Source organism: Podarcis erhardii, assembly GCF_964252035.2.
Source record: "Podarcis erhardii genome assembly, chromosome: 12".
NCBI lineage: Eukaryota > Metazoa > Chordata > Lepidosauria > Squamata > Lacertidae > Podarcis > Podarcis erhardii.
The window spans coordinates 47,444,149-47,457,703 of NC_138513.1; the positions used below are offsets into that span (position 1 = coordinate 47,444,149).

At 41.0% G+C, this 13,555-nt stretch overlaps 1 protein-coding gene across 6 annotated transcripts in view; it reads left to right on the top strand.

Annotated features, from left to right (window-relative positions):
• Positions 1 to 13,555, top strand: part of SUGCT (succinyl-CoA:glutarate-CoA transferase) — a 311,799-nt gene that overhangs the window by 43,523 nt on the left and 254,721 nt on the right. For all 6 annotated transcript variants that reach the window (XM_081834820.1, XM_081834818.1, XM_081834817.1 and 3 more), the window contains exon 9: positions 10,031 to 10,126. In XM_081834820.1, coding sequence (XP_081690946.1) covers positions 10,031 to 10,126 — 96 coding nt within the window. The remainder of the gene's footprint in view (positions 1 to 10,030; positions 10,127 to 13,555) is intronic.

Here is a 13,555-nt window from a genome sequence, read left to right on the forward strand (position 1 = left end):
TGGAAAGGGACGCAGGTGGCACTGTGGTTTAAACCACTGAACCTCTTGGGCTTTCCAATTCGAATCTGCACCATGGGGTGAGCTCCCGTTGCTCTATCCCAGCTTCTGCCAACCTAGCAGTTCGAAAGCATACCAGTGCAAGTAGATAAATAGGTACTGCTGCGGCGGGAAGGTAAACGGCGTTTCCGGATGCTCTGGCTTCCATCACAGTGTCCTGTTGCATCAGAGGCAGTTAATCATGCTGGCCACGTGACTTGGAAAGCTGTCTGTGGACAAATGCCAGTTCCCTTGGCCTGAAGCGAGATGAGCGCCGCAACCCCATAGTTGCCTTTGACTGGACCTAACCATCCTTTACCTTTTTTTACCTACCAGGGTGGATTACATCTAAATACACTGTTAAGACAACAAAGCAACTTTCACTAGGTAAAACATCAGAGAATATACACAGAATAATAATACAATAACACAGCACCGCTAGATGCTTCGTGTGCAGCTGCTTATCAATATTTTTCTTAATTATATACATGCGGGACTCATATACAGAAAGAAAACTTGTGGGAAGAGATGGCTTCTGTCTTTTTCCCCAGCACTAATAAAATGAGGTCCCAGCATGACTGGAAGCCTTAAGGAAAGCATCTCCTATGGTGCCTCCGCTGCTCACCATCTGCCTTTCCAGTCACTCCTGTGCCTATAATTAAAAAGAATAAGAAAGAACAGATGCATAGCTGTGTGCTGTGTTATCTAGTAAACATCTTCCAAAGTTAAAGCTGTTACCCTACTGGGTCACCAACCTTTCCTTGCCCAAGGAGGCACATTTGGAATTTTCAAATGCTGCCCCCAAAATCCTTCTGAGGTGGACAACATTTGGACTGTCACAAAATGGCTGCCATTGGAGGCATGGCCAGTCACACATTATTGCCTTTTTCTTGCTCATTCTGCATGTTTGTACCTTGTCTACTGGGAAAAACCCCAGAGACAAAAGGAAGTGATGGGGGAACCGGACCAAAAAACCAATGGCTCAGAGCCCGAGAAGAGGAAAAATAATCACATAAACTCTGTTTCTTCCCATTCCTTCTCTTCCTGGTCTGTCCTCCACTCCCTGCTTCCTGTTCCCTATCAAAATGTGTTGCCTCTTTTCTTCCCAGTCACTCCACTTTCTTCTTGGATTCCAATCTTAGCATGAACAACTGGAGTTCCTCTCTCTCTACTGAAGGTTTATTAGGCGGAGGGTGGTTCTCCTCTTCCTTCTTAACAAGGGGAAAAGGGGGCAGTGAGGGGAGGGAGGAATGTAGAGTCTTGAAGGGCGCAGTGGGCTGGGGCTGAAGGCTTGCATGGTTGCCATGTTGGGAACACCAGCTCCATAAGGTTTTAATCCTGTGGATTTGCTAAATCAGGCCACAGCTGGATAGTAGCTGATTTCTCACTGGGAGCAGTTCTTTATGAGTTGATCTGAAATTAATGGCTGGGCACCAGCATTCCAAAGTGCCTTGACTATAAACTTTTAACCCCTAACATAAAGTCCCTTTGAAACTTCCCCCTCCACTTACGTTATTTATGATAGTCAACTCATCTTCTTAGCATCAGCATCTAAACAGTATTCTTTAGACAATAGTAAATAAGAAGGAAGTGGTTTTCGTACTTGTTTCCAATTATGAAACTGATCTGTGTCTTCTGTTGTGGCCTGAAAATATCTCTTGGAAGTTTTTATAATATCATTCCTGAATTTAATTGTAACCAGTTGAGGAGCAAGCAAACAACAAGAGTTCTGAGCCATTTCAGTTTCTACCATCTGCCTCAGTCTGACATTAAGCAAGGAATCTTACACTTCCATAAAATTCAGCTGTCTTTATTGTGCATTTCCCCCCCAACTTCTGCCAAGGAAAGAATATCACTTTGATCCAGAGAGCTACTCAACTAACCACTGTGTGCCTATTTCCCTCTTAGACTGCACCCCCATGCTGTGGGGTGAGCTGCTTTCAAAACAGAGGCCTTTCAAGAGGTTTGCAGTGCAATATGGGAGGCTGCTGGTTTTTGTTTTTTTAAAGGAGGGGGAACCAACACACCTAACTTTCACCCACCTCAAGAAATTCTTCTGCATTGCCGCCTGTAGTCAGCATTGTTAGCATTGCACATTTACTGGTAAGCCTCTTTTCTGCTTCTAATTGCTTAATTTCATGCTCAAGTCACAAAAATATACAGCATTTTCTTTTAATTATAGATCAACTCTGGTTACGGTACTTTCCTTTCCCTTTATTGACAGATTTTCTGCTTAATGATATTTTATCCCATTAGCCATTAATTCTTTCAATGCAATGCAGTGCCCACAGTTGTTCAGATATTGGTGTCTTCAAGATGGGATTCCTGTATGTCAGGGGTGCCCAAACGTTTTTCAAAGAGGGCCAGATTTGATGAAGTGAACATGTGTGAGGGCCGACCAAAGTTTTGTAGAGTTGAAGTTGTTGTTGAGCTTTTTTAAAAGATTTGACCCCAGTAAATTAGGCCCCCAAGACGGACTTCGGACATGCCTGCTGTGTGTGGTTGCATTTGGTTCAGAAGGTAGTGTTGACTGCTGTAACATGATTTGCTACAGCACGAGTGAATCCCTGCCCGCACAGAAAACTCTTCCTCAGTAGAACTGTACTGGCCTCTCCTTTGCTACCTGGCTCAGTTCAAGGTGTTACTATGACACTACAAAGCCCACAACAGCTTATGACCAGTTTACTTCAAGGACTGTATCACCCCCATATGTGCCCACTTAGATGGGCAGAACTGGTACTTTTTCTTCCAGTTCCTTATCTTCCAGTTGTATCTTTCTCTATTTTTCTCACTTGGGTACAGTGGTGCCTCGCAAGACGAAATTAATCTGTTCCGCGAGTCTCTTTGTCTTGCGGTTTTTTTCGTCTTGCGAAGCACGGCTATTAGCAGCTTAGCGGCTATTAGCGGCTTAGCGGCTATTAATGGCTTAGCGGCTTTAAGAAAAAGGAAACAAACTCGCAAGAACTCCCAAGACGAAATTTCCATAGGGAATTTCCATAGGGAAATTCGTCTTGTGGAACGACTCAAAAACCGGAAAACTCTTTTGTCTAGTGAGTTTTTCGTCTTGCGAGGCATTCGTCTTGCGGGGCACCACTGTATTCTGTGTTCTCTAAAAGAAACCTAAGATACATGTGTTCATCATTCATGCAAACATATGCACACATTCCAACCTCTGTGTTTCCATTTGTCTTCCTCATGCAGCCTCTCGTTTGCAGGCCCCCTGGTTTCTCCTCTCCTAAACCTGATAGTTTGTCTTTCCTTGTTTGGGGTGCAGTGTTACTATCACACCTGCTGTTTTGGCCAAACATATTTGGGGTGATCAGATGCAAGGGATGCAGAGAGCTCAAATACCTTTTAAAAGTTCCACAGAAGATGGAATTTCAGCAAGCACAGCTTGTCGTGCAGGGGTGAGAAAAAAGAGATGTTGAAATATCCTCTGCTCAGCAGCTGTTAAACAAGCTGCACTTTTCACCAGCAATTAATTTTTTGTAGATAATCATCTGAACAAAGACAGACCATGGACTGCCAATTCCATGTCCTCCAGCAAGTCTCAGTGTTGCTGCATTGATTTATTAATCATATAATATGACTTTTAGCTTTAATTGGGTTGTTCAGCTTATTTTGTAGCTGTTGCTTTAACAGTGTTTTATAGATTGCAATTGATTCACCTATGATTTGTTAATAATTCTATATCATTTATGTTGTATTTGTGATGTTCTATTATGTTCTGTTCTGTTAATAATATCTATTGTTTCTAAGCTGCTTTGGGATTCATTTGAATGAAAAGCGGAATAGAAATATAATCAGTCTCAAATAGATTGGAATGTAGGCTTCCTAGGTCCAGCATTTTTTCCACCAAAGTTCACTAGCTGCCAGCAACCATAACATAAATCAGGGGTCATCAAGCTTTTTGGGTCTGTGGGCACATTTGCAAACTGAATACACTCTCACAGACACCCCACACGCACCACAACCAAGGACACACCACAACCTTCTCTATTAGCAAGTGCAGAGTTCTTCTTTTTCTTCTCTTTCACGTTTCAGTTGTAGGACGGGGGACCCTGTGGACATTAAGGAAGGGCTCCACAAGCACAGGTGCACCTGTAGGTCTCATGTGGGCAACCCTTGACATACCTGGATTATTTTCATTTATGTTTGAGAGAGCTTTGCATTTGCTTCTCAGAATGTTATCTGCTCAGTCAGCCACATTATTTTTCATCAATCAAGTAAGATACAGATATAAGGTTATTTATTCAGATTTTGTTAAGTGCAGAGGGGCATGCAACTGAAAGAGGTCTGAAGAAATGCAAGAGAGGTTTTTTTTACCCAACATGATCTTTTCAGCATTTGCACATTTTGGGCAAGTACATATCTGAAAATGCAGAATCAAAATAAGTTTGAAAATAAATTTTGTCTTCTATTTGTGATAATTGTGGGGTGGGTTTGGGAATATGTACAGTATTGGGGGGGGGGAGAAACCTCTGTATGTATTTAAACTCTGTATGCCCAGAAAGTTAATACAGGCAACTCCCGACTCACGTGGGGGTTGCGTTCCTGGCCACTGCCTGCATCAGTCTGTTCTGCCCCTGCCCCATCCTTTTGCAGTGCCAGAATTGACACGTGTGTCATCCACAACTCAAATGCGCATGAGTGGGGAGTTGCCTGTATTAATTCAGCCATATCCTAAATCAAATAGAGTTCTAAATGACACTTTTCTTTTGAGCAGTGCTGTCTTTTGACATCTGAATGGGTGAACATTCATTTGTACTCAAGACAACACAAAGGGTTCAAAGTAATGCAAAATAGCTGCGTGATCAGTGGGCGCATCGGAGCTGCAAAGATGGAAAGCTGAATCTCTCATGTTAAAAACTTGTCCCATTTCAAACACAACTCGCCTCCAGAGATTTGTTCTGTATGTTACCTCACAGCTCAGTAGCACAAAAGCAAGTAGTAATAGGCATCTTTCAAGTGTCTTTTTAGCCTTAAGGCCACTTTTTTTGTTCATTCAGTTACCACAGTGTAGGAATGTAGAGAGCCATTTGCCGCCTTGATCTCTCTGTCTCTGTAGTATGAAGCAAGAGTTCGTAGCACTGTAGACTGTGGTGTAGACGGTTGAAAGAAAGCATGCTTTTGAAATATTTCCTTTAAAAGGCATTCTGTGAAAGCAAAGGGTCATTGCGATTTGAAGATGCTTCATTTTCTCAGCTACTAAAAAGACCTTCCCAGCCTAATGGAAATAAGCAAAATTCCTGCCCTGATGAAACCACATGCTGTAGAAATGTTGATCACACGTTGGTTGGTTTTTAAGCTCAGCACTAAGCTGGAATAGGGTAACCCATATTAGTAACATGCATTGTTTCTTATTTATAAATCACTTGAGAGTTCCTCATGGTGTCCACTAACTTTTATAGAATTTCACAAGCCTCTTCCTGGGAACTGGGTACCTACCACATGATTTAACCAATTCACTTAGCCAAATCCCAAGACCTTACTGCAGTTGCATAGATTCTCAGCCATGCAGAAAGCTACTGTTTATTGGTAATAAATACATTGCATGAACAAGCAGCTAAGAGAGAAAATTTAACCACAGCAGCATATGAAAGCAAATTTGCTAACCTCTGGTTACCCCTACTGGATATCATCCAAGATGATAGTTCGTTCTCCAGCAATTGATGCTGCACCCTAGAACTCTGTGAGTTTGGATTTGATATCCCGCTTTATCACTCCCCTTCAGGAGTCTCAAAGCGGCTAACATTCTCCTTTCCCTTCCTCCCCCACAACAAACACTCTGTGAGGTGAGTGGGGCTGAGAGACTTCAAAGAAGTGTGACTAGCCCAAGGTCACCCAGCAGCTGCATGTGGAGGAGCGGAGACGCGAACCCGGTTCACCAGATTACGAGTCTACCGCTCTTAACCACTACACCACACTGGCTCTCAAAGGCCTGTGAGGCCTTTATGAGGATGGAGCTAGCCTTCCCTCTGCTCACATCTTTCAAAAAGGTATTGCCAACACTCACTGTCATACATCTCTCACCCTTGCATGGCATTTTGTTTGCCCTAGGAGGGCCAATTTTGACACCTCACCATTCCGATCCTATCCTTTAATGTCATCCATAAATGTGTCAAGTATAAATATTTATTGGGCAGGGATATGAAGCTGTTTGGTGTTGGGTTTTGTTGCTTTTTACCACTTATAACTGTGGTGGATAAACTAGGAGGAAATACATCTTTGGGGTGTATCTAAATTTAAGAAAGCCATATGAAGATGCAGAATGCCCAATTATTTTCAATGAATTAAGATAAATTGGTTTGTTAAAAATTTATTTCCCATCTTTTCACTTAACTCTTAATACACATGCTTGCTTGGGACATTACATACATATTATTTTGACAGAGTCACAGTAATGACACTTTGTGGGATTTTTAAAAGCCTCTTGAAACACGATTCCCTCTTTTCTGCCTGTTCTTCCCCTCTGGCACTTAGTGTCTTGTTTCCCTGGCTGTCTGATTTTTGGTTTTAAGAACATTAAGTTTTAGCATTACACGGGGGAATTTCAGTTTTGCTCTGATATTACTAGGTGTGTAGAATGAAACATGTGACATGATCATCCTTTGTGATTGCAGACAGAAGAATTCAAGTGTGTGTGTGTTCAATACATTGAAGAAAGAGTGTTTGGTAAATATAGACAGACATGGTATATATTTACAGCAGGTAGGTCTGTCTGTGCAAGTGAATGAATGCTGAGACTATCTTTTGGGACATCTGCTTTCATGTCTAAAGGCCACCCCTTTGGTTTTGCTTCTTAAGATGGAAACAAAAAATACCTTGTAGGCTTTAAAGAATACTCTGTAACCTGTAGACTAAATAATTGGGTAATGGGATGTATTATTTTGTCTTACCTCCTAAGGATTGCAAAGCATTTGGAAGCTCTGATGAATGTTAGCTCTCTTGCAGCTGCTGTGGCCCTAGAAGAAGTAGGAATTCAAAATAACTGCAATTGTCTCTTCCCCAAAACACATGCAAACAATAGACCCAGGCGTATTAAGAAGTAGGGAAATGGTCATATAAAGCAGTTTCCTACTCCTTAGGGAATTCTTTGGTGAGGAAGAAGCTGTTGTTGTTTAGTCGTTTAGTCGTGTCCGACTCTTCGTGACCCCATGGACCAGAGCACGCCAGGCACTCTTGTCTTCCACTGCCTCCCGCAGTTTGGTCAGACTCATGTTTGTAACTTCGAGAACACTGTCCAACTATCTCGTCCTCTCTTGTCCCCTTCTTGTGCCCTCAATCTTTCCCAACATCAGGGTCTTTTCCAGGGAGTCATCTCTTTTCATGAGGTGGCCTAAGTACTGGAGCCTCAGCTTCAGGATCTGTCCTTCCAGTGAGCACTCAGGGCTGATTTCCTTAAGAATGGAGAGGTTTGATCTTCTTGCAGTCCATGGGACTCTCAAGAGTCTCCTCCAGCACCATAATTCAAAAGCATCAATTCTTCGGCGATCAGCCTTCTTTATGGTCCAGCTCTCACTTCCATACATCACTACTGGGAAAACCATGGCTTTAACTATACAAACCTTTGTTGGAAGAAGCTACTTGTTCACAAGTAGCTGGACCAGTAATCTGCTTGGATGGACTGCCGGTGGGTCAGAGTGAGGTCGACTGGAGCCTGCAGGCTTCAAGACTCCTGGTGGGTTATGAGCATCCTAAGGAATCATGGAAGAAGGGGAAGCCTCAAGAAGGTTGGGGATACCTTTTGAGGGAGGACAAAAAAACTGATGTGGAGGTGCATATTGGGATATTTACTCCTCCCATCCTCTGATGAGCAGGATTTCTTTGGCCTGATGGGAAGATGGAAAAGGGAGTTCAGCCTGTATTTCCAGAAGGAAGAAGCAGTTGCCTTAAGCTCTGAGAAGCCTTTGGGACCCAGAAACTACAATTCTACATCTTTGCTGCTTTCAGGGCTGGCAAATACGTTTTGCTGCCTAAGACAGAACAGTGAATGATATCCCTCACCCCGCAAGTGAGGATACCTGGTGTCCAGGGATTGTCAAGTCATTTTAGAATCTGAGGCGGAAAAAGACACAAGCACTATTCCTTGGCAGTAGAAATAAAACAATAATAACTAACAATGTATTCATTTACCTTTTTTTATATACCACCCAGTAGTAATATGTTCTCAATGTTGTTGTTTTTGTGGCACCTCAAAATCAGCTGCTTGAGGCTGCTGCCCTACTCCAGCGGCTGGTAGGGGTTGCATGACTGCTGAAGAAATACTGGGTGTTGAAGAAGATTCTGCTGTGATTTAGGATGTATTCTTAGTTTGCCCATCACAGCCTACTGAGTCCAGCTGTTGGCTTGTGTGAGATGCGAGTGCACCTTTGAATGCTTCCAGCACATTTTAGATAATTGCAAGAGGCAATTGGAATATCGGCAGGCAATTGTATTAGGAGTGGGGAACAATTAGCCCTCCATATGTTGCTGAACTACAGCTCCCACCAGTCTTTGCAAGCGTGGCCAATGGCCAGGGGTGATGGGAGTTGTAGTTCAGCAACTTATGGAGAGCTAGAGGTTCCCGACACCTGTGCTAAGCCGTACGGTCTCCCAGAGAGGCGGTCAATTACCTTTTTAGATGGTAGGCAACAAATAATAGATTTACAGAACAGATGATCTGTTTTCTTTTTTAAAAAAAAACATAGACTCTGCTTCTGACACCTTTTAGTGTCACAGAAATAGCTGGGAATGGTTCTTGGTAGCCTTGCCCATAAGTCAGAAGTCTTGTAAAATGACTATTTCTGCTGATAAGCCAGATTAGAACAAAAATACTGGGAAAGGCTGCTTTCCTTGAGTCTGAACATTTCTCTAAACTCATATTTCAAACATCTGTGGAGAAACTGCAACCTCAAGATTTGTACTTCAAAATTTGACATTTGAGTTTTAATTTGGTTTTTGGCTCTTTGTTTCCCGGATAATTTCCCATATAATAATTATTTTTAATTAACACTTCAACTTCAAACGTAGCGTTTGAAATTGAAATAAAACAGCTGAAATATTAGGTGTTTCTCTTGATTATGTGTAAGAAGTTTGGTCTTTCATGTTTTTCTTTAGCAAAATAAATTGTTTCTTGCATAAAAGATATTTGTTTTAAATATTTATTTGCCGCCTTTCCAAAAAAAGCTTTTTCAATGCAGCTCATATGATAGAAAGTTCCAAAATAAATCCGTAATACAAAACATAAATACAGAATCATTTCTGAAGTACACCAGCTAAGTCCACCTTGGTCTCTAGTGGTCCCAGTCCTTCAGTCTTACAGAGAGAGAGAGAAGTCATCAAGTGCTAGAGGAGATTGATCACTTGTAACATGGTAAGGACTGGATTTCAGATTGAGGTAGAGCTGATTTGCAGGCCATGCCTTGGGTTAAGAGAGCGAGCTGAGAGAGCAGAGAATTCAGAGAAGTGGCAGCATAGAAGCTGGGATAAGGGAGAGCAGGGAGGCTAGAGCAAGAACAGACAGTGACATCCTTTTAGGGGACCAGACAGATTCCAGATCTGGCCTGATTTAGGAGAATTTATAAGCAGGCCAGACCAAGAGCAAACAATAGAGCCCCAGGGAATGGAGCCGTGCTGGGCCATGGAAGAACAAAATGGCTCTTTAGCCTCAAGTGGCTTGGCACCAAATTCTGTGTCCTAGTTAATCCTGGCAAATACAAAAAAACCCCGACATTTGATAATGAAAAGCACCTGACCATCTTTTTATGAAAGACTTTTATAACGATCCCACTTTTCTTTGATTATGTGATGATCTAGCCAGCATTTATAACCTTTTAGCTCACCTTGTAGAAGTAATTCTCTTCCTGTTTAATTCCTGAATAATTCATGCCCTGAAACGATGCTTTTAAACTCGAATTTGGAGGGCATATGTCTCTTCATTCTAAAATGCTATGTAGTGTTGCAGACATCTCCATATACTGACACTGCCTTTTTCATATTTTCATGTTTGCAGGTCGCCTGCCTTACGTATGTAGCAAGCACTTACCTAAATTGCAAGACAGAATCCAAACGCTGGGGTACTGCCCATGCAAGTATTGTTCCTTACCAGGTGAGTAAATGGGGCGGGGGCCTTTTTCTCATTCTGTGGTTTTTGATAGTTTGAAGTGGACAAAATGCTTTACTTCTTGTGATCTGCAGCTTGTCTAGTTAGAAAAAAGGTTCTATTCACTTCCTGCGTGTTGTACTTTGCGTATGTACTCATCACCAAGCAAGTTAGTAACAAGAAATTGGATTTGAATGGATCAAAGATGTTAGTTATGGTGGGATGGCTTTAACGTGTTTTTATGGGCTTGATAGTTTTATGCCTGAGTGGAAAAGCATTCATCTCATTTACTGAACATGGTTTGCACTCCATAGCACTTACAAAAAGAGAAAGCTAGCTTTGCGCACCAAATGCATAAAGACCACGGGGGTCTTATAAAAGATTTATGTTGTTTTTGAGCCTTTGTGTATTTTAAAGTGTTTCTCTGTAACTATGAGAGATGGAAACTTAATGAAAACCAACCTTTCAAAGGAGCCAAGATTAATACAAACTCCAAATTGCAAGGCCTGAATATTTATACAAAGTGTTTGCAACTGTATTCCCATAGCAGTATTATTCTATTAGTATATGTAATGCTTTTATTCCTGTTAATGGTATACCAATAACCACTTCCACCTTCATCATGTTCAGTTTAATTAGGTGGGTATTGTTCATTTTCTCTCAGCTTTTTCCTTCCCTTTTCTGTGAGGAAAGTGAGAGAGAGAAAAATAAATACAAATAGTGCCACCTGAACATACAAAGATGGCACCATTGCTAGAAAAGCCATTTAACTGCCTATGTCACTGGTTTGGTTGCCAGCTTTTAATTATTAAAATACTGTCCCCAGATAAATACTATAAAATAAAACATTATAGCTTGTAGCCATAGTGACTGAGGGTGCAAAGGTTGCTGATTGAGATAAATATTCACCAGGAAGCAGGGGGTGGGGCGTTGTTGAGTCTCCTTCTTTGTAGATATTGCTATCTGAGTAAGTTCATGATTTGAAAGGACTGGTGAGCTTGTAAAGTTGTAAAGTCCAAAATGCAGGACAGGGACAGTAAAATGATGTCCCTGTTGCAGAAGAAGATGCACCATATAGGACAGGAAAAGGTTCAGTAAATATGTCTTAGACACATGGAATATCAGGGGCATGGAGATTATGTTGGTCCCAAGGATGGCAGTGGAAGGCAGTCTCTTGGGGTGGGGGTGGGGAATACATATTGGAGATGGTCAGATGTTTGTTTCTCTAGCTGAGAGTGGTTCAAGGACCAGGGAGCGGCCAGAAGACCTTGTAACCGCGGGTCAAAAAAATATAATTCTGCTACTTAGGTGTGGTAGCATGACCGGCCTGTTCACAGTGCAGTTATTTGTAGTAGAAATATTTGTGGGTTTTACATCTGCTGTTTTGTTAGATGTTTGCTCTGTCTTACGTAAAACTGCTCTGCATTCCTTTAACAGATGGTTAAACCGAGTTTGAGTGAGTCTGTGGCCAGACAAAGCATCAGCTAGTCTGGTGTCTTTTGGAGTAGAACCCAAGAATGTTTAAGTTATAATCCCCAAAGATATGATGCACTACCTTTCTGCTTCCTGAAATACAATATATAATGACTAAAGATTATATTCTTCTAGGAAGTCGTATGTTTCCAAACATTTTGAGGTGGTTAAATGTAGATTAAAGCACACTGATAAAATTATGTAAATAGTATGTTGGCTAAGGATTGTTGTTTTTTAATCAATGAAATTCAGAAGAAAATTGAGCTGTTTTTTTGCTTGAGACTGTTTAAAAATTGGCGCAAATGTGTGTTCAGACAAGCTTTAAATTACAATTATGAAAAGATGTGGACTTTGCTATGGTACTTTAAGAATGTCAGAATGTCATTAAATCATGGAGGATTAAATAACCTTTGGGAATCTCTTTTTAACAGATGTTTCATTTTTAAAAAGTCAATATTTTCAACATCTGGGTCTCTGTGCATGACACATCCCTGAACAGTGTCATGCAAGAAAAAGGACCAAAATACAATACTTTGTTTGTTTAGTGTTTAAAATGTGTTTGTAATCAGCAAGTGTGTTAGTTCTAATTGTACTTAATCTTGTTGGATGCTTTCAGTTTTATATATTAAATGTTCGCTTGCTTTGAGTTTTATTAAACTTGAGAAAGTTTAGTAGAAACTGGAGCAGAAACTGCCTGCTGGAAAATATGAGTTTTGATATCTGTGAGATGGTTTGTACTTAACACTAAACCATGGGTTGCTGCTATGTGGATGATCCCAGGTGAACTGTTTGTGCGTCTTCTGCTTCAAGATTTCATTGAATCTTGGTTTAGGATTATGCATGAACTATCCAATTTAAAAAGCCAACTTCATAACCAATAGTTGGCTTTTTTGAAATTGGCTTCTTTTAAAATTGATCAGAATGTTTTAAACCTTGGTTTTTAGCATATTCTGGGCCATTGCTCCAATAAAGATAGGGAAAAATACTTGCAAACTTTAAAACAATAGCTAATATGTTTGAGACAATATTAGCATAAGAAACAACATACAAATAGTTGCAATGCCCAGCTTCTGTGACCCAATATCATATGCCCACACCTCCAGGGGAGTGTTCGCTGTGAGACAGAATTGAATTGCATCTGGCCCAGTGCTTGATATGCTAGTAATAGTCAAGGAGCTATTTTTGGTCACTCTAAATCATTGTCAAACAATGGGGTTGGCCCCAAACACGTTGTAGGGAGCACATCCCAGTTCCTTATTAATTACTAACCCCCACTGGTTATTATTGATATTGGGTCATCATGCTTGACTGTGTCTTGTACATGACTAGTTTGCATGTGGTTATGAGAGCAGTGATTATGGGTGTAAAGATTTAACACCAGCAAGTGTTAATGCTGCTATAGAAAGTAAAACCTACAAGATTAGTATTATAAATATTGGAGGGAATTCCACCCCCCCATTATGGTTCTGATGATATTCAGTGTTTCTAAAGTTATTTTTTCAAAAAAAAGGGGGGCACATTTGACCCCATAGCAGTGGAGATACTACAAAATCAAGTGACTACCTTGTAACTGGGAATGGGAAAAAAGCCATTTTGCATTGGGCTGGACACTGCAACTTTCAGTATGTTATGTTAGCCTGATTGTTCTCTCAAAAAGCCATTTCTTTTGCAATTATTTTAAAGTTCAACTTTATTTTTATTGGACTATATTTCCATCTCAAACCTGTAATAATAACACATGCACCTTTATTACTGAAACTTGGAAGAAGGGCTTAGGGTGGCCAGAATGAAAGTGAATCAATCCAGCATGGCTGGATTCAGGGAGGCAGGCAGCTGTTTGCAATCTATCTGACAATCACGGTCCTCCTGAGCCATTGTTCCACAGTCACCCCACTTCACTGTGCATTCAAACCAGAGAAACATTAGCCCTATTATATTAGACCCCGATTCACAAGCAAAGAT